Raw genomic sequence first — 20,701 nt, 5'->3', positions numbered from 1 at the left:
GCCCACCTCGGCCTCCAAAGTGCTGGGATTACAGGCATGAGCCACTGCGCCCAGCCTGAAATGGGCTCAGATTCTTATTGCCATTATCATATATGTGATTTGGAAATTTGTTTTCTTGCTCTGTGGACTACCTTTTCATTCTCTTTATAGTATCCCTCTAAGAACACATGTTAATTTGTATAAAGTCCACTTCTTCAGTGTTTTCTTTTACAGGTCATGTTTTTGGTGTCTATGAAATCTTGGCCTGGCTGGGCGAGGTGACTCTTGCCTGTAATCCTAGCACTTTGAGAGGCTGAGGTGGGTAGATCACTTGAGGCCAGGAGTGTGAGACTAGCCTGGTCAACAAGGCAAGACCCCACCTCTACACAAAATGTAAAAATTAGCCAGGTGTGGTGGCACAGCTTATAGTCCCAGCTACTTAGGAGGATGAGGTGGGGGATTGCTTGAACTTGGGTGGTTGAGGCTGCAGTGAGCCATGATTATGCCACTGCACTCCAGCCTAGGTGACAGAGTGAGACCTTGTCTCAAAAAAAATGTTTGCCAGCTGGGCTGATGGCTTACACCTATAATCCCAGCACTTTGGGAGGCTGAGGTGGGCAGATCACTTGAGGTCAGGAGTTCGAGACCAGTCTGGCCAACATGGCGAAACGCCGACTCTACTAAAATTACAGAAATTAGCTGGGCATGGTGGCGGGCACCTGTAATCCCACTACTTGGGAGACTGAGGCAGGAGAATCGCATGAACCCAGGAGGCGGAGGTTGCAGTGAGCCAAGATTGCGCCAGTGTACTCCAGCCTGGGCAACAGAGCAAGACTCCATTTGAAAAAAAAGAAAAAGAAAAATCTTTGCCTAACCCAAATCCTGCTATGTTGTTTCCTAGACTTCTTTTTTTTTTTTCTTCTTCTTTTAAATAAGAGACCAGGTCTCGCTGTGCTGCCCTGGCTAGTCTTGAACTTGTGGGCTCAGGTGATCCTCACCCTCCTCTGCTTCCTGCATAGCTGGGACTCTGCTCTCAGTTATACTAGACTTTTTATTTTTATTTTTTTTGAGAGAGAGTCACTCTGTCACCCAGGCTGGAGTGCAGTGGTGTGATCTTGGCTCACTGTTAACATCTGACTCCTGGCCTCAAGTGATTCTCATGCCTTGGCCTCCCGAATAGCTGGAATTACAAGTGTGCGCCACCACACCCTGCAAATTTTTATATTTTTAGTAAAGATGGTGTTTTGCCATGTTGTCCAGCCTGGTCTCGAACTCCTAAGCTCAAAGTGACCCACCTGCCTTGGCCTCCCAAAGTTCTAAAATTATAAGCATGTACCACTGTGCCCAGCCTTTCCTAGATTTTTTTTTTATAGTTTTAGGTTTTACATTTCGACCTATGATTTATCTTAAGCTAATTTTTCTATGTTGTTACAATATATGGAATGAAGTTTTATCCTTTTGTATGTACATATCCAATTAGCATCTTTATTTAAAAGCCTTCTCTTTCCATTGAATTGCCTTTGCAGTTGTAGTTGACTCTGTATGTGTGGTGCATTTCTGACTTTTTATGTTTCATTAACCTGTTTGTCTGTCATGGTGCCAATATGAGCCTGTCTTGATGGTTCGACTTCAGGACTTACTGTAAAGTCACTACAATGTAAATCCTCAAATTGTATTAGTATTTTTCAAAGTAGATCTGACTTTTCTAGGCCATTTGCATTTTCTTTTTTTTTTTTTTTTTTTTGGAGACGGAGTCTCGCTCTGTCCCCCTGGCTGGAGTGCAGTGGCCGGATCTTGGCTCACTGCAAGCTCTGCCCCCCAGATTCACGCCATTCTCCTGCCTCAGCCTTCTGAGTAGCTGGGACTACAGGTGCCCGCCACTGCGCCCAGCTAATTTTTTGTATTTTTAGTAGAGATGGGGTTTCACTGTGTTAGCCAGGATGGTCTCGATCTCCTGACCTTGTGATCCGCCCACCTCGGCCTCCCAAAGTGTTGGGATTACAGGCGTGAGCCACCGCGCCCGGCCTGGCCATTTGCATTTTCATAAGAATTTTAGACTGGGCACAGTGGCTCACACCTGTAATCCCAGCAATTTGGGAGGCCAAGGCAGGTGGATCACCTAAGGAGGAGTTTGAGTCTAGCCTGGCCAACATGGTGAAACCCCGTCTCTACTAAAAATACAAAAAGTAGTTGGGCATGGGGCATTGTGGTGCACACCTGTAATCCCAGCTACTCAGGAGGCTCAGGCAGGAGTCTCTGGGAGGCAGAGGTTGCAGTCAGCTAAGATGATGCCACTGCATGTACTCCAGCCTGCGCGACAGAGCAAGACTCTGTCTCAAAAAAAAAAAAGAAGAAGGACGCCTCGTCAATTTCAACATAAAAGCCTTGTGGGATTTTAACAGGGATTGAGTTGAATCTATAGATCAATTTGGGGAGAATTGGTGTCTTAGCAGTATTGAGTCTTCTGACCCATGAGTCCTTATTTCTCTCTATTTTAGTCTAATTTAATTACGTTCAGTATTGTTTTGTAGTTTTCAGTATATAGATTTTGGACATCTTTTGTCAGAGTTATTCTTTTTGTTTTATTGAAAGAGTCTCGCTGTGTCGCCCAGGCTGGAGTACAGTGGTGCTCAGTGAAACATCTGCCTCCTGGGTTCAAGCGATTCTCCTGCCTCAGCCTCCCAAGTAGCTGGGATTACAGGCGTCCACCATGTCCCCAGCTTATTTTTATATTTTTAGTAGAGACAAGGTTTTGCCATGTTGACGAGGCTGGTCTCAAACTCCTGACCTCAATTGATCTGCCCGCCTCAGCCTCCCAAAGTGCTGGGCTTACAGGCGTGAGTCACCGTGCCTGGCTGATTTTTTTTTTTTTTTTTTTTTTTTGAGACGGTCTTGCTCTGTCACCCAGGCTGGAATGCAGTGGCACAATCTTGGCTCAGTGTAGCCTCAGCCTTCTAAGTAGGTGGGATTACAGACCTGCACCACCACACCCAGCTAATTTTTATACTCTTAGGAAAGACAGGGTTTCACCATGTTGGCCAGGATAGTCTTGAACTCCTGGCCTCAAGTGGTCTGCCCACCTTGGCCTCCCAAAGTGCTGGGATTACAGGCATGAGCCACTGTATCTGACCCTGTTTGATTTTTTTAGTGCTGTTATAAATGGAATTTTATAAAAATTTCAGTATTTGATTTTTCCTTGCTAATTTATAGAAATACATTTCATGGGCCGGATGCAGTGGTTCATGCCTGTAATCCCAGCACTTTGGGAGGCTAAAGAGGATCACCTGAGGTCAGGAGTTCGAGACCAGCCTGGCCAACATGGTGAAACCCCATCTGTACTAAAAAATACAAAAATTAGCCACGTGCGGTGGCACACACCTATAATCCCAGCTACTTGGGAGGCTGAGGCAAGATAATTCCTTGAACCTGGGAGGCGGAGGTTGCAGTGAGCCAAGATTGCGCCATTGCACTCCAGCCTGGGCGACAAAGTGAGTCTCTGTCTCAAAAAAAAAGAAAAGAAAAGAAATACCTTTCATGTGTAATTTTATGTTTTATCTTGTAATTTTTCTTTTTTTTTTTTTTTTTTTTGAGACGGAGTCTCGCTGTGTCGTCCAGGATGGAGTGCAGTGTCCGGATCTCAGCTCACTGCAAGCTCCGCCTCCCGGATTTACGCCATTCTCCTGCCTCAGCCTCCCGAGTAGCTGGGACTACAGGCGCCCGCCACCTCGCCTGGCTAGTTTTTTGTATTTTTTAGTAGAGACGGGGTTTCACCGTGTTAGCCAGGATGGTCTCGATCTCCTGACCTCGTGATCCGCCCGTCTTGGCCTCCCAAAGTGCTGGGATTACAGGCTTGAGCCACCGCGCCCGGCCTATCTTGTAATTTTTCTAAATTTACTTAATTTTAATAGCATTTTTGTAGATACCATGTTTCCTACTTAGACAGTCATTTCACCTGTGAATAAAGATGTTATATTTGTTTCAAATGAATGCCTTATTTTATATTCTTGCTTTATTGCACTAGCTAGAATCTCTAGTATGATGTTGAATGCCAGTAGTGAGATCAGACATTCTTGCCTTATTTTTTACTATAGAGGAGAAAGTATCCAGTCTTTCATTATTAAGTGTGATGTTAGCTGTAGGCTTTTTGTGGATGTCATTTATTACATTAAGGAAATTCTTCTATTCCTCTTTGCCTAAGAGTTCTCATTAGGAATGAATTTTGAATTTTGTTGAATACTTTTTAAATCTATTGGAACGATCATAAGATTTTCCTGTTTTTATTTGTATTAATATGGTGAATAACATTGGTTAAATTTGGCTAGGCGTGGTGGTTCACGCCTGTAATCCCAGCATTTTGGGAGGCTGAGGCGGGCGGATCACCTGAGGTCAGGAGTTCGAGACGAGACTGACCAACATGGAGAAACCCCATCTCTACTAAAAATATAAAATTAGCTGGGCGTGGTGGCACTTGGCTGTAATCCCAGCTACTCGGGAAGCCGAGGCAGGAGAGTCGCTTGAACCCAGGAGGTAGAGGTTGCAGTGAGCCAAGATTGCACCATTGCACTCCACTGGGCAACAAGAGTGAAACTCCATCTCAAAAAATAAAAATAAAAAACATTGGTTAAATTTTAAATGTTAAATCAATATTACATTCCTGATATAAACTCTACTTGGTCATGATGTATTTTTTTATAGTGCTGAAATTGATTTTAAAAGTTTTTTCTAATTTTTGCATCTGTATTCCTGGGCTATTTTGGTCTGTATTGTTCTGTTCTTACATCTGTAACCATAACAGGTCTGTTGTCTGATGCACACAGCAAGTCAATAACAGAGACACTGGGTTGCTGCAGAGAAGGAATTTAATTATAGGGCCTTCAAACAAAGAGATGAGAGGAAACCTCAAATCTGTCTTCCCAAGGAGTTGAGACCATGGCTTTTAAGGATTATGGAGTGGGCTGAAGTATTAAGATCATTGATTTGTCAAAGAATGCTGGGTGAAATCATGCGTTGGGAAGATGTACAAGCAGTATTCTCATGCTAATTCTGTTCCTCTGTGGGGATCTTTAAACTGGTTGGCTTCAGCTGTTCCACTGTGCTTAAGCAACTCTTGATTTTTAAAAAAAAAATTTTGTGGAAATGGTCTCATGATGTTGCCCACTCTGGTCTCAAACTCCTAACCTAAAGCAATCCTCCTGCCTAGGCCTCACAAAGCACTGGGTTGATAAGCATGAGCTACTGAGACTGTCCTGCTTAAGCGACTCTTTTTTTTTTTTTTTTGAGACAGCATCTCACTCTATCACCCAGGCTAGAGTACAGTGGCATGGTATCAGCTCATTATCACCTCTGCTTCCCTAGCTAAAGTGATTCTCCCTGCCTCAGCCTCCCGAGTAGCTGGGATTACAGGTGCCCGCCACCACGCCCGGCTAATTTTTGTATTTTTTAGTAGAGACAGGGTTTCCCAGTGTTGCCCAGGCTGGTCCTGAACTTGTGATCCACCTGTCTCAGCCTCCCAAAGTGCTGGGGTTACAGATGTGAGCCACCACACCTAGCCTTAAGCAATTCTTAAACAAAAGCTTTAAGTTTCTAATTTCAGAAATTCTATCTGTAGGAACAATGGGGATTCCGATGGTCAGTATCTAGTGTTAGTGACTTTCTGTTACAAAGAAGTGAGTCAGCCAGGTGTGGTGGCTCACGTCTGTAATCCCAGCACTCTGGGAAGCTGAGGTGGGGGGATGACAAGGTCAGGAGTTCAAGACCAGCCTGGCCAATATGGTGAAACCCTGTCTCTACAAAAAATAGAAAAATTAGCCGAGCATGGTGGTAGGTGCCTGTAGTTCCCAGCTACCCAGGAGGCTGAGGCAGGAGAATCGCTTGAACCCAGGAGGTGGAGGTTGCAGTGATGTGAGATCGTACCACTGCACTCCAGCCTGAGTGACAGAGCGAGACTCCATCTCAAAAAAAAACCCAAAAAAACAAAAAAACAAAACAAGTGAGTCGAAGTGCAGTATAATTAATGCTTAATTATAATTGTATTTTTGTCCAGAATTCTGTTTAACCCTGTGAGAATGGTTTCATATCCTTGCCTTGTTTTGGTATCTGAGTAATGATGGCCTTATAGAATAGAATAGGAAATAATTGCTTCCCCTTCCATTTTCTGGAATAGTGTGCATAGAAATGGTATTTTTTCTTTCTTTCTTTCTTTTTTTTGAGACAGAGTCTTGCTCTGTCACCCAGGCGGGAGTGCAGTGGCGCAATCTTGGCTCACTGCAAGCTCCGCTTCCCGGGTTCATGCCATTCTCCTGCCTCAGCCTCCCGAGTAGCTGGGACTACAGGCATGCGCCACCACACCTGGCTAATTTTTTGTATTTTTAGTAGAGACGGGGTTTCACTGTGTTAGCCAGAATGGTCTCCATCTCCTGACCTCGTGATCCGCCTGCCTCGGCCTCCCAAAGTGCTGGGATTACAGGCATGAGCCACTGTGCCCGGCCAGAAGTGGTATTTTTTTCTTTAAGTGTTTGTTAGAATTTACCTCTGGATATAAGCTTTCTTTGTAAGATGGTTTTTAAGCAAAAATTAGACTTCTTTAGTAGCTATAGGGCTACTCATGTTACCTATTTCTCCTTGAATGATCTTTGGTTGTTTATATCTTTCAAGGAATTTGTCCATTTTATCTATGAATTATCAAAGTTAACAAATTGTTGTAAATTTTTTCTAATATTCCCTTATACATTTAACATATTTTATTATGATAGGACTTATCTTATTACCTATTGTGGTAATTTGTTTTCTTGTCTTTTTCTTGAGTGCCCTGGCTAGAGATGGTCAGTTTTCTTGAGAGCTGCTTTTTCTTTCTCTGTTGTTTTTGTTTTTTATTGCATTGATTTCCACCCTGATCTTTTACTTTTCTGCTTTTTTATGGTTTAATTTGTTCTTCTTCTTCTTATTTTTTCTTTTGAGACAGAGTCTTGCTCTGTCACCCAGGCTGGAGTACAGTGGTGTGATCTTGGCTCACTGCAGCCTCCACCTCCTGGGTTCAAACGATTCTCCTGTCTCAGTCTCCTGAGTAGCTGAGATTATAGGCACATGCCACTGTCCCTGGCTAATTTTTGTATTTTTAGTAGAGACGGGGTTTCTCCATGATGGTCAGGCTGGTCTCAAACTCCTGACCTCATGATCTGCCTGCCTCAGCCTCCCAAAATGCTGGGATTACAGGCATGAGCCCCTGTGCCCGGCCTGCTCGTCTTTTTAACAGATTTCTTGAGGTGGAAGCTAAGGTCATATAATTGAGATTTTTCTTATTTTCTTATTTTATTTATTTATTTATTTTTAGATGGATTCTCGCTCTGTTGCTCAGGCTGGAGGGCAGTGGTGTGATCTCAGCTCATTATAACCCCCACCTCCCGGGTTCAAAGGATTCTCCTGCCTCAGCCTCCCAAGTAGCTGGGATTATAAACGTACACTACCATGCCTGACTAATTCTTGTATTTTTAGTAGAGACTGGGTTTCACCATGTTGGTCAGGCTGGTCTCAAACTCCTGGCCTCAAGCGATCCACCCACCTCGGCATCCCAAAGTTCTGGGATTACAGGCATGAGCCGCTGCATCCAGCCCTTATTTTCTAATACAAGATTTTATTGTAAAAACATCCCTCTAATACTTTATCTGCATGTCACAAAGTTTGATGTAGTTTGTTTTTTTTTTTTTTAATTTCAGGATGGAGTCTTGTCCTCCCTAAGTGCTGGGATTACAGGTGTGAACCACCATACCCATTTTTATTCAGTTCAAAATACCTTTTGAGGGCCGGGTGCAGTGGCTCACGCCAGTTAATTCCAGCACTTTGGGAGGCCCAGGCTAGTGGATCACCTGAGGTCAGGAATTTGAGACCAGCCTGACCAACATGGCGGATCCCCATCTATACTAAAACTACAAAAGTTAGCTGGGTATGGTAGGGCGCACACCCGTAATTTCAGCTGCTCGGGAGGCTGAGGCATGAGAATCGCTTGAACCTTGGTGGTGGAGGTTGCAGTGAGCTGAGATCAAGCCATTGTGCTCTGACCTGGGCAACAGAGCAAGACTCCATCTCCAAAAAGAAACAAACACACCTTTTAATTTCTTTCTTTTTTTTTTTTTTTCCCAGACGGAATTTTGCTCTTGTCCTCTAGGCTGGAGTGCAGTGGGAGCAATCGCAGCTTATTGCAACCTCCGCCTTCTGGATTCAAGTGATTCTCCTGCCTCAGCCTCCTTAGGGGCTGGGATTATAGCCATGTGCCACCATGCCTGGCTAATTTTTGTGTTTTTAGTAGAGACGAGGTTTCACCATGTTGGCTAGGCTGGTCTTGAACTCCTGACCTGAAGTGATCTGCCCATCTCGGCCTCCCAAAGTGCTGGGGTTACAGGCATGAGCCTCCATGCCCGTCCTGATTTCTTGTTTTTTGGATTATTTCTAATTGTGTTGGTTCCCAAATATTTGGAGATTTTCTGCATATTTTCTGTTATTGATTTGTGATTTAATTCCATTGTGGTCATGAAGCATACATTGTATGAGGTTGAGACTTATTTCATGTCCCAGATTATTGTCTTTTTTTGCTAATGTTTTGTGTACACTTGAAAAGAATGTGTATTCCAGCCAGTGTGGTGGCACACGCTTGTAATCCCAACACTTTGGAAAGCTGAGGTGGGAGGATCCCTGGAGGCCAGAAGTTTGAGACCAGCCCGGGCAATAGCCAGACCTCATCTCTACCGAAAATTTAAAAATCAGCCGCACACGGTCGTGGGCATCTGTAGTCCCAGCTACTCAGAAGGCTGAAACGGGAGGATTGCCTGAGCTCAAGAGGTCAAGGCTACAGTGAGCCATGATCATGCCACTGTACTCCAGCCTGGGTGACAGAGAAAGACCCTGTCTCTGGAGTATCCTGTTAGGTCAAGTTGGCTTATAATTTTATACCAATCTTCTGTATCCTTACTCATTTTAATTTTATTCTATCAATGATTATTATTGAGAGTAGATTCCAACTTTAATTTTGGATTTGTATATATGTTCTTGCTTTGTTTCCTCATGCTTTCTCAGACTCTGTTTTTAGGTGCATAAACACTTAGGATTGTTACCTCTTAAGGAGTTGAGCCTTTGTTACTATGAAACAACCCCTTTTAAACCTGATAATATTCTTTGTGTAAAATTTACTTTGATATTAATAGGACCAGCCCCAACTTTCTTTTATTTAATGTTAGCATGGTATGCTTTTTTCCAGCCTTTTGCTTTTAACCTGTTTATGTTCTTGTATTTAAAATGCATTTCTTGTAGGTAGTATATGATTTTGTTATGCTTTTTAAATATAATCTGACACTCTGCTCTTTAGGGTGTTCAGACCACTTACATTTAATGTGATTATTGATACAATTGGACTTAAATCTACTATCTTGCTTTTTGATTTCTGTTTGTCTCATCAGGCCTTTTTTTTTGTGTGTGTATATGTGTCAGTCTATCTTCAAGTGATTTTATACCTTCCTTTTCTACTGTATAAGACCCTATTGTCATTATACTTGCATTTCTCCCCTCATAGAATCTGTATTATTGTTGTTTATGTTTTACTTCCACATAAAGTATAAATGGCACAATATTGTTACTATTTTTTATTTAAACCATCTATTATCTTTTAGGCTGGGTGCAAAGGTTCATACCTATAATCCTAGCACTTTGGGAGTCCAAGGAAGGAGGATCACTTGAGTCCAGGAGTTTGAGACCAGCCTTGGCAACATAGTGAGACCCTGTCTCTATAAAAAATAAAAAAATTATCTGAGTGTGGTAATACGTACCTGTGGTCCCAGCTGCTCAGGAGGCTGAGGTGGAAAAATAGCTTGAGCCCCAGAGGTCTTGGCCTCAGTGAGCCATCATCACTCTACTGCACTCCAGTCTGGGTGGCAGTGAGACCCTGTCTCTAAATAAATAAACACACAGTTTGTTATCTTTACTTTTTTTTGAGACAGAGTCGTGCTCTGTCACTCAGACTGGAGTGCAGTGGTGCAGTCTTGGCTCACTGCAACCTCCACTTCCCTGATTCAAGCAATTCTCCTGCCTCAGCCTCCGGAGTAGCTGGGATTACAAGTGCCTGCCACCACGCCTGGCTAATTTTTTTTTTTTTTTTGTATTTTTAGTGGAGACAATCTGGAACTCCTGACCTCAGGTGATCCACCCACCTCCACCTCCCAAAGTGCTGGGATTACAGGTGTGATCCACTGCACCTGGCCCATTTTACTATTATCTGGAGGACTTGAATATTTCTTTTAGTACTTTGAAAAAATCTTTATTTTGCCTTTCCTTTTTTATTTTTTAAAGTGTTTTTGCCAGCTATAGAATTCTAGGTTGAGGACCTTGCCCCCACTGTCTGCCAGCTTGCATTGTTTCTGATACGTACATTGTTGTCATTCTTTTCTTTGTTTATATGTAAAATGTCCTTTTTTTTTTTTGGCTGCTTTTAAGTTTTTTTTTTTTAATCATGCTTTTAATCTGTTCAGTTATGATATGTTCTGCTGTAGTTCTCTTTATCTTTCTCATGCTTGGGGTTTGTTCAGCTTCTTGAAACTTTGGACTTATAGTTTCCATCAAATTTGAGAAACTGTTACTCACTTTTTTTTTTTACCCTCTTCTCCCCTTTTCTCGTCTTCTTCAAGGACTCCAATTACATGTATATTAGGCCCCTTAAAGTTGTCCCAGAGTTCACTAATGTTCTGTTCTTTCTTTTTTTTTTTCTTTTTTTTTTGGCGGGGGGCGGATCTTATATTGTATTGCTCCGTTTTGGATGGTTTGTATTGCTGTGTCTTCAGGTTCACTAATCTGTTGTTCTGCGATGTCTAATCTGCTATTACACATTTAATATATATTTTTATGTTAGACATGTTTTTATAAAAATTTGATAATGCTTATATATTTATTAATTAAACAGATACTTATTAACTTCTATGTTCCTGGCATGAGATTTGACAATTTGTTCTTTATTAATGACAAAGAGTTTTAGTAGAAAGATGAGGGTAAAAGACTAGTTGTACTAGGCTCAAAAGATACCAGAGTAAGTGTCTTTTGAAGCATTTACTGTAAAAAGGAACAGAGAATGTGGTACCAAGAACTGTATGGTCTTGGTATGTCAGGGGAGTGTTTTTATAAGATGAAGATATTTTGTTATTTTTATAATGCTGATAGTTTAGTAGAAAGGGAAAAACAAATGATCCATGGGAAAGAGAGGAGGTGACCTTAGGAGATCTTCACAAGAGCAATTAAGATTCAGTGTCCACGTAGAGGAGAGTAGCTTTAGAATAGAGCACCACTACTTCATTGGCACCAGAGGGAAACAGAGAATATGGGTATAGTTAGGGATAGCTTGGGAGATTTTCCAGTGATAGTTTGGAGAATATTAAAGATTTTGATTGCCTTTGCACTTATTCACCATGTTTGGAACAACCTCCAGCAGTGTTCTTGACACTGGAGATAGAACACTGTATAATTTAAATGTTCTTGCTCTAAGATGGGTATTTAAAGAACATAGGAAAATGCTGTGCCAATACTTTGAATAGTTCTGGCACAAAGTAGCTGTTCAATGAATGTTTGTTAACTGAATTTGGATATATATATACTCAAGTAACAGTGTGTAGATTTTGGTGTTTGTGAGACACCTCAGCTACTGACTGATTGTCGCTAAGGTGGGTTGCTTCTTACTGATAGCTTATCTCATTCTCCGAATTTAAGTTGGTGCAACTTCATGTGTAATATAGCTAAAAGCTCTGTGTGATACTTTAATAGGTACTTACTCTCCATGTGCACTAGCTATATGTACCAAGTTCAATGAGAGGACTGAGAAAGGAGAAAGTTGTTATATCTAGGGAATTTGGGTTTAGCATCCTACAGGAGGTGACACCAATTAGAGTTTAAAGGAGAAGTAGAGGAGTGTTAGCAAGATGTGGGAAGATAAGGAACACATCAGAAAACACTTTACACCATTGATGAGTCTGAAAGAGCACTTCACAGGTGGCAAATGGTGCTAAGTTTAGGATCATTTTGGGGAGCTGGTTTAGTGTATTCATCTCTCTCCTTGAATTGGTCCCATTTAAAAACAAAAACAATTCAATCCCTCTGTTCCATGTGATTCCTCAGTCATTCCTTTGGTTTAGAACAAAACTTACTAAATATTGATTCATATTTGCTATTTTTCCCTGGTATTTTGCTGGATGCTATAAGGAAGTGTGAAACAAGAAATGTGTTTTGCCTATACCAAATATTTGCTTGTAGAAAGCAGTAATACAAAAGAAAGCAATAGGAATTATTTATTAGTGTTTAATTGGATGTGTAGTTGTGTGCATCACACTTAGACATACATTGTCTTCTCTTTGTATTCTGTTCTGTTCTTAGAACCTCTTTACCTAGGTGCTTCACAAATCTTTATCTTATCATCTCCTCTTCCCCGTCTCCTTCCCTCTTTTTCTTGCCCTTCCACATGCCACTGTTGATACGGTGGCTGCTTTAACAGGAATTACAAAAAGGGACCCAGGACAAGGCAAGAGTAATGGTACAAGTGCAGTTTATGCACAGTTGCAGTATTGGAACAATGATGTTAAAGCCAGAAATGTCTGGAACTGTGGAATATCTTCAACTCGGTTATAGAATCATGCTCTGTACAATATATTCTGTAATGAAATGAGGAATGAATCTGAATTTTTTTACACTAACATAGAAGTTGTTTCGTGATATCAGTTATCCGACTTAAAAATGAGTTAGACACCTTTCTCTTTTTATCTCTCTCACACACAGACACACACACATACACACACACACATGCATACCACCACCAAATATGCTATATGTGTCTTTTCATAATGTATTTTTAAAAAAATAATTAAACCCCCCTCTCTTCAGAGTAAAGATGATGTTGGCCGAGCGTGGTGGCTCACACCTGTAATCTCAGCACTTTGGGAGGCCAAGGCGGCTGGATCACCTGAGATCAGGAGTTCAAGACCAGCCTGGCCACCATGGTGAAACCCCATCTCTACTAAAAATACAAAAATTAGCTGTGTGTGGTGACATGCACCTATAATCCCAGCTACTTAGGAGAATCACTTGCGCCCAAGAGACGGAGTTTGCAGTGAGCAGAGATCATGCCATTGCACTCTAGCCTGGGCAACAAGTATGAAACATCCTATAGGAGTATGAAACTCCGTCTCAAAAAAAAAAAAATGATGTTTTAACAATGAATGAAGTAACTGCTTCCCTAAAAAATATACTTGAGTGGCTGGGCACGGTGGCTTACGCTTATAATCCCAGCACTTTGGGAGGCCAAGATGGGTGGATCACGAGGTCAGGAGTTCGAGACCGGCCTGGCCAACACAGTGAAACCCTGTCTCTACTAAAAATACAATAATTAACTGGGCTTGGTGGTGGGTGCCTGTAATCCCAGCTACTTGGGAGGCTGCGGCAGGAGAATCACTTAAATCTGGGAGCTGGAGGTGGCAGTGAGCCAAAATCATGCCACTGCACTCTAGCCTGGGTGACAGAAGTAGATTCTGTCTCAAAAATATATATATATGTGTGTGTGTGTGTATCTATAGTGTATAGATATATATACAAGTGTATATATATACACACACACACACACAAGCTAGGAAAATAACACTTAAAAAATAATATTGTTGTCGTTTATGTATTTTTAGTTTTTTGTTACCAAAAACCACAGTTCTAATGTGCAAACTTTAAAGAGCTGAAAAAAATTGCTATTCAGTGGTTTGAACCTATTTGCTAAAAAGATTAAAATGCAACCTTCTAATTTATTTTCCTAAATGATTTACACCAGGGAACATGGAAATCTAATTCAACTTCAATAGAATCCTTTACATAATTAATGTATAGGGCTGAAATTTTGTTACTGTGATTTAATAAACATAGTATTTCTTCCATGAGTATAACTATATCTTTGTGGCATCTAATGAAACCAGATATCAAAAGTAAGTCCATCTTAGTGTCATACCTTTGAAGCATTGTATTTTTGTGTGTTAGAAAGGTTTTGTTGTCTTTCGTAAATATAATTTAAAAATTACTCTAAAAATGGTATTTAATTTTTGTTATGCCTTTAAAATTACAGTATTTATACATATGTTAAGTAGTAATGCATATTCTATACATATTTTGAAGATACAAATGGAAAAATTTCTTAGTAATGGAGTATATGATTAAAAAAAAAGCTTGAAGACAAACTTTCAGCTGTAGTTACCTCCTACTGATACTACTCCAGTAACCTCATTTTGTATCCTTAACTCCATTCTAGCTTTCTTAAAGCTGTTATCCACTTAGTAGGTGAGATGGTCTTCACAATATGCAGATGTAGTTGTGTAACTCTCCTACTTAATAAGCTACACACACACAGATCTTTAATATGGTCTATAAGGTCTGTAAACCGTGTGATCTAGCATTTTAGGTCTTCAATCTCATGTCTCACCACTCTTCCACCTTTACTTTTTCCTCTCTGTGGGCTGCCTTTAAGTTCCTTGTACCAGCCATGGTCTTCCCTTTAAGCTGGACTTGACACATGTTTTCTCTCTCCCTGCAGCACTTAGCCTATCTCTTCCTTTCCCAGTTTATTTCCTATATATCCTTCAAATTTCAGTCTGAATGGCAGTTCCTCAGGGAAGCCTTTGCTCATCTTCCTGGCTAGATCATACACATAGACACACACACGCACACACGCACACAGGTACACATGCATGCACAGTTACAAACTCTTAATATAATTCTGTGTATTTGCCCTTCATTGTATTTATTACAGTTGCCATTTTACTTGGATTTGTGTGAGTGCTTACAAAGGTAGTCATTACTGACATTCAAATAGGGGTTAAGCTCCTTGGGGGCAGGGCCCTTGTCAGTTTTTGCTTATTGTTTTCTCAGTACTTTGATACACGGCTAAGTGTGATGCCAGAGAGTTTGGGTTTCATCCCTAGGGAAAAACAAAAAGTCATCGGAGGTTCTGCGAAAAATAGGAGAGCAGTGATGACACATACTAAGACTTGGGCTGTAGAAGGGTAAATTGGAGGCTATAGTTGAGTAAAGAAAAGAGACTAGAGCTAGGAAGATCCATTAGAAGGCCATTGTAGGTAAAAAAGATGAGGACCTGAAGTCTTTCCAGTTCAGACAGTCTTGCCTTTGGTTGGTGGGTGTTTAAGAGACAGAATCCAGTAGTGTTTGGGGACCTGCTGACTATTGTCAGATATAAGACAAATCAGAGATTATTTGGAATATGGGGCTATTAACTTTTAGGCCATTTATCAAGTAAATGAATATAAGACAATAAACAATTCAAGGGGTTAATACATCTTCATTTTATTTTATTTTTATTATTTGTACAGATAGGATCTTGGTATGTTGCCCAGGCTGGTCTTGAACTCCTGGCCTCAAGTGATCCTCACTGCTTAGCCTCCCAAAGTATTGGGATTACGTGCGTAAGCCACCACACCCATCCTGGAATCTTCATTTTAAACAAAAGTCACAAAATTGACCTCTTGCCCACTGCTCTATTTACAGTTTTTTAACAGCGGTACTGAGATGTGATTCACTTACCATGTAATTCACTCACTTCAAGTGTAGAGTTCAGTAGTTTTGAGTTTGTAAATCATCAACTCAAAAAGAAACTGTACCCTTTAACTGTTTTCCCTTTTTCCGTCTATCTTCCTTCCTAGCCTTAAGCAACCACTAATCTCCTCTATGTCTATAATTTCCCTGTTCTAAACATTTTATATAAATAGAATAATGTAGTATATGGTCTTTTGTGACAAGATTCTTTCACTTAACATTATGTTTTCAAGATTCACCTAAGTTGTAGCATGTAACCGTACTTCATTCCTTTTTATGTCCAAATAATACTCCAGTATATGGATATATATCACATTTTGTGTATACGTTTATCAGCCGATGGACATTTGAGTTGTTTCCACTTTTTGGCTATTATGAATAATGTTGCTATAAACACTTATATAGAAGTGTTTGTGTGGACTTACGTTTACATTTTGTTTGGTTATATACCTAACAGTGGAATGGCTGGGTCATGTGGTAATTCTGTGTTAACTTATTTGAGGAACTGCCAGAATGTTTCCAAAGCAGCTGTACCATTTCACATTCTCACCAGGGTTCTGATTTCTCCACATCCTTGTCAACACTTGTTACATTTGTCTTTTTGATTCTAGTCATCCTAGTGGGTGAGAAGTAGTATCTCATTGTAGGTTTGATTTGTATTTCCGTGATGACGGGTGTGAGACATCTTTTCATCTGCTTATTGGCCATTTATATGTCTTCCTTGGGTAAATGTTTATTCAGGCCCTTTTCCTGTTTTTTAATTGGATTGTCTTGTTATTGAATTGTAAGAGCTCTTTATAGTATATTGTGGATACCAGCCCCCTATCAGATACATCATTTGCAAATATTTTCTCCCATTCTGTGAGTTGTCTTTTCACTTTTTTGATAGCAGCCTTTGAAGCACAGAAGTTCTTAATTTTGATTAAGTCCAGTTTATCTTGCCAAATCCCAGGTCATTTAGATTTGGCATTGTGTTTTTTTCCTAAGGATTTTATAGCTCTAGCTTTTACATTTATAGGTCTTTGGTCCATTTTGAGTTGTTTTTTTTTTTTTTTTTTTTTTTTTTTAATGATGTAATATAAAGTCCCAGCTTTATTTTGCCCATGGCTATTCAGTTCCCCCAGCACCATTGTTAAAAAGACTATTCTTTCCCATATAATGGTCTTGGCATCCTCTTGGAAAATCCATTGAGTATAGAAAGAGGTTTTTAATGTTTTTTTTAACAGCAAAACTATATTGTTCTTTCACAGACAGTTCTGTAACTAAAGGAAGAGTATGCTTATTTTTAAGTAGGCTTTTAGGAATATCTGTGTAATTTTAGTGCTATGTCTTGTACCCAGATTTAATTTTGAGAAATGCATAGTGTGCACACATGGAACAGCTGTTCTGGTCATGAAAATTGAGTTTGGAAAGCCATATTTCACTGAGGGTGACATTTTGACTTCTTTTTATTGGCACTTCCTGAGTGCCAGATACTATGCTGTTACAAGGCTTACATGGAAGTAAATGACCATCTCTTCCTCATGTTGCTAATGTATATAAAATATTGGGAGCAGGGAGAAGGAGAGATTAAAATGACATGGAAATATCCATATGGGTTTTTTTAGTCCATAAAAGTGGTATGCTTTTCTTTTTTTGAGATGGAGTCTCGCGCTGTTGCCACGCTGGAGTGCAGTGGTGTGATCTCGGCTCACTGCGACCTCCGCCTCCCAGGTTCAAGCAGTTCTCCTGCCTCAGCCTCCCGAGTAGCTGGGACTACAGGTGCACGCCACCATGCCCAGCTAATTTTTGTATTTTTCGTAGAGACGGGGTTTCACCATGTTAGCCAGGATGGTCTTAATCACCTGACCTCATGATCCACCAGCCTCGGCCTCCCAAAAAAGTGGTATACTTATAATGGATAAACGTATACAGCTATTTTTACTTAGTACACTGTCTTCAGTATTACCTTTAGTTTTAAATGAAGTGTTTTCTTAAGACCAAGAATTTTAAATTGAATTTATTTATTTATTTATTTATTTTATTTATTTATTTTTTTTGAGACGGAGTCTCGCTCTGTCGCCCAGGCTCGAGTGCAGTAGCCGGATCTCAGCTCACTGCAAGCTCCGCCTCCCAGGTTTACGCCATTTTCCTGCCTCATCCTCCCGAGTAGCTGGGACTACAGGCGCCCGCCACCTCGCCCGGCTAGTTTTTTGTATTTTTTAGTAGAGACGGGGTTTCACCGTGTTAGCCAGGATAGTCTTGATCTCCTGACCTCGTGATCCGCCCGTCTCGGCCTCCCAAAGTGCTGGGATTATGGGCTTGAGCCACCGCGCCCAGCCAAAAATTATTTATTTTATAAAGGGCTCTAAATAGGGATATGATTACAATGGATGCTGCTGAAAAAATTGAATGATAAAGAATTTAGGTGGCTTAATGCTTTTTGTATTAGACTCTGGGAAAGTCCATTATTGATCACAAAATTGCCAAGGCTGATCAGACAGGATCATTGCATTCTTTCTGTGCTTTTTCAAGTACTTGAAGTGTTTTTATGTAATTTAAGCTTTTTTCATGAATTAACCTTTCTTTTTTAGTGTCACTTTGTATAATTTTATGTTCCTTTTCTTAGGAATCTCAGCAGTCCAATTTTGGCCCTGGAGAACAAAGTGAGTATTTCTTTTCCTCTTGGTTTTCAAATTAAGCTATTTATTGAACATTCAATTTTCATGGTCACACCATATGTAACTTTAGTAATACCTTTACATGTCATATCCTTTTTCATTTTTCTTTTTTTTTTTTTTTCTGGAGTGTAGTGGTGTGGTTGTAGCTCACTGTAGCCTCGATCTCCAGGGTTCAAGTGATCCTCCTGCCTCAGCCTCCTGAGTAGCTGGGACTATGGGCACATGCCACTATGCCTGGCTGATTTTTTAAATTTTAGTAGAATAGGGTCTCACTATGTTGCCCAGGCTGGTCTCGAACTCCTAAGCTCAAGTGATGCACCTGCCTCGTCTCCCAAAGTGTTGGGATTACTGGTGTGAGCCACCATGACCTGGTATTCTAATTTTTTTTATGATCTAATGAGTAGTGGGGATCAAGCTGAAAAATTGTTATTCTTTTTTTTTTTTTTTTTTTTTGAGACAGAGTCTCGCTCTGTCGCCCAGGCTGGAGTGCAGTGGCCGGATCTCAGCTCACTGCAAGCTCCGCCTCCCGGGTTTACGCCATTCTCCTGCCTCAGCCTCCCGAGTAGCTGGGACTACAGGCGCCCACCACCTCGCCCGGCTAGTTTTTTTTGTATTTTTTAGTAGAGACGGGGTTTCACCGTGTTAGCCAGGATGGTCTCGATCTCCTGACCTTGTGATTCGCCCGTCTCGGCCTCCCAAAGTGCTGGGATTACAGGCTTGAGCCACCGCGCCCGGCCAAAATTGTTATTCTTTAAAAATTCAGGAACTGCAGGTCATTGGAGATCAAAATACACTACTTTTATTAAGCATTTGAACTAACAGTTCATGAATACAATTTGATGGGCACCTCGTAAACTCAAGTGTCATTCTTCTTTCTTTTAACTTCCTTTATGAAAGTACTTGGTTCCATGATGGTAAAACTCCACACAAGAAGGGGTCATTTTATTTAGCTGACCATGGCTCTTTTCTTGTTATATTTGTACAGTCCCTGTTTATTCCTCCTTGGTTTTCTGATCTGGGTAGAAAGTCTGCTGCCTGCTGTACCCTCACCTTCACCCTTACTCTCTTGGCCTGTCAGAAGAATTTCTGGGGAAGATGGTCATAGGGAATTCAAATATGGTCCCAAGAGATTGTGGTTGTGTAGATTGAGGGAACCATTGCAAATGTCTGGGCTTCACCGTATACCTCTGTAACAAAACAGGTATTCTTTTTGCCAAGAGCAGTAACTTCTTAATTAAGGTAGATTTATACTAGTCATAAGGTATTTTGGAAATGAAAATGTGGAACTTTTTGATCCTTAATTTATCTTCAGTGATCTTAATGCAGAGATAAAACTAGGAGAATACCTCTTTTGATGTTACGCTTTCTTTGTATATCAATTTCTTAGTTCCACCTTAAAGGCTGTAGCTACAGGAAAAAGGGATCTGACATTGTTGATATGCAGAAAATGTTAAAATGCAGAAAATAGCTAACTATAGGCCAGAAAATTTACATTTTCTCTCTTCTTTTTATTTCCTTTTTTTCTCAGCTTGTTTTCCCTAGTCATCTTCTTTTAAGAATACTTCATCCTTCTACTCTTCTCCCATTCTCTCTTCTGAAAGCTGTTCACAAATGGGATCATAAGCTGCCTCTACTCATTATTTGTGTTTTTCACTTTGTTTGTTTTAGAGCTATTTCTATAACAGCATAAAACTCTAGTTATAGTATGAAAATACCATAATTTATTTCACTAGTCTCCTATCGATGGACATTTTTTTTTCAAGTTTTTGCCATTACAAACCAGGCTATAACAAACATTCCCGAGTGTGTGCTTGTGTGTTTGTGTATTCCTCAAGATTATACCTGTAATGTAAATTCCTTTCATTGGAATTACTAAGTCACTTAGCAGTATAGTTACAGTACTGAGAAGGTATTACCAGATTGCTCTTCAAGAAGGTCATATGAGTTTACAGTCCTACCAGCAACATGTACACATGCTTATTTCCCCTGTAGTCACTAGTATCTCATATTATTGGGCTTGTTGATGTTACCAGTTTGGTGGTTGAAGAATTATATTTCATTGTTTGATTTACATTTATTTGAGGGTATTTTACATAGACATTTTACAGTCTAAATAGCCATACTTTAGTTGCTCACTTCATTCTTTTTGTTCCAGAAAGATATAATCCTTCTAAAACTTCAAATGGGCACCAGTCTAAATCGTAAGTTTATTGCTTAATGAGTTTAATGTGTATCGTTTTCGCTAAAAGTTACCTGTAATATCTGGGTATTTTGAACAATATTTAGAAATATTGAGGCTGGGCAGGGTGGCTCACACCTGTAATCCCAGCACTTTGGGAGGCCAAGGCAGGCAGATCACATGAGGTCAGGAGTTCGAGACCAGCCTGGCCAACGTGGTGAAACCCCTTCTCTACTAAAAATACAAAAAATTAGCCGGGCATGGTGGCAAGCACCTGTTATCC

At 40.5% G+C, this 20,701-nt stretch overlaps 1 protein-coding gene across 4 annotated transcripts in view; it reads left to right on the top strand.

Annotated features, from left to right (window-relative positions):
* Positions 1-20,701, top strand: part of AFF4 (ALF transcription elongation factor 4) — an 89,418-nt gene that overhangs the window by 41,217 nt on the left and 27,500 nt on the right. For all 4 annotated transcript variants that reach the window (XM_015451879.4, XM_005557757.5, XM_073994220.1 and 1 more), the window contains 2 exons: positions 18,188-18,224; positions 20,395-20,440. In XM_015451879.4, the coding sequence (XP_015307365.2) occupies positions 18,188-18,224; positions 20,395-20,440 (83 nt within the window). The remainder of the gene's footprint in view (positions 1-18,187; positions 18,225-20,394; positions 20,441-20,701) is intronic.

Source organism: Macaca fascicularis, chromosome 6 (assembly GCF_037993035.2).
Source record: "Macaca fascicularis isolate 582-1 chromosome 6, T2T-MFA8v1.1".
Taxonomy (NCBI): domain Eukaryota; kingdom Metazoa; phylum Chordata; class Mammalia; order Primates; family Cercopithecidae; genus Macaca; species Macaca fascicularis.
The sequence above is the reverse complement of the archived record's forward strand: the minus strand, read 5'-3'. Positions and strand labels throughout refer to the sequence as shown.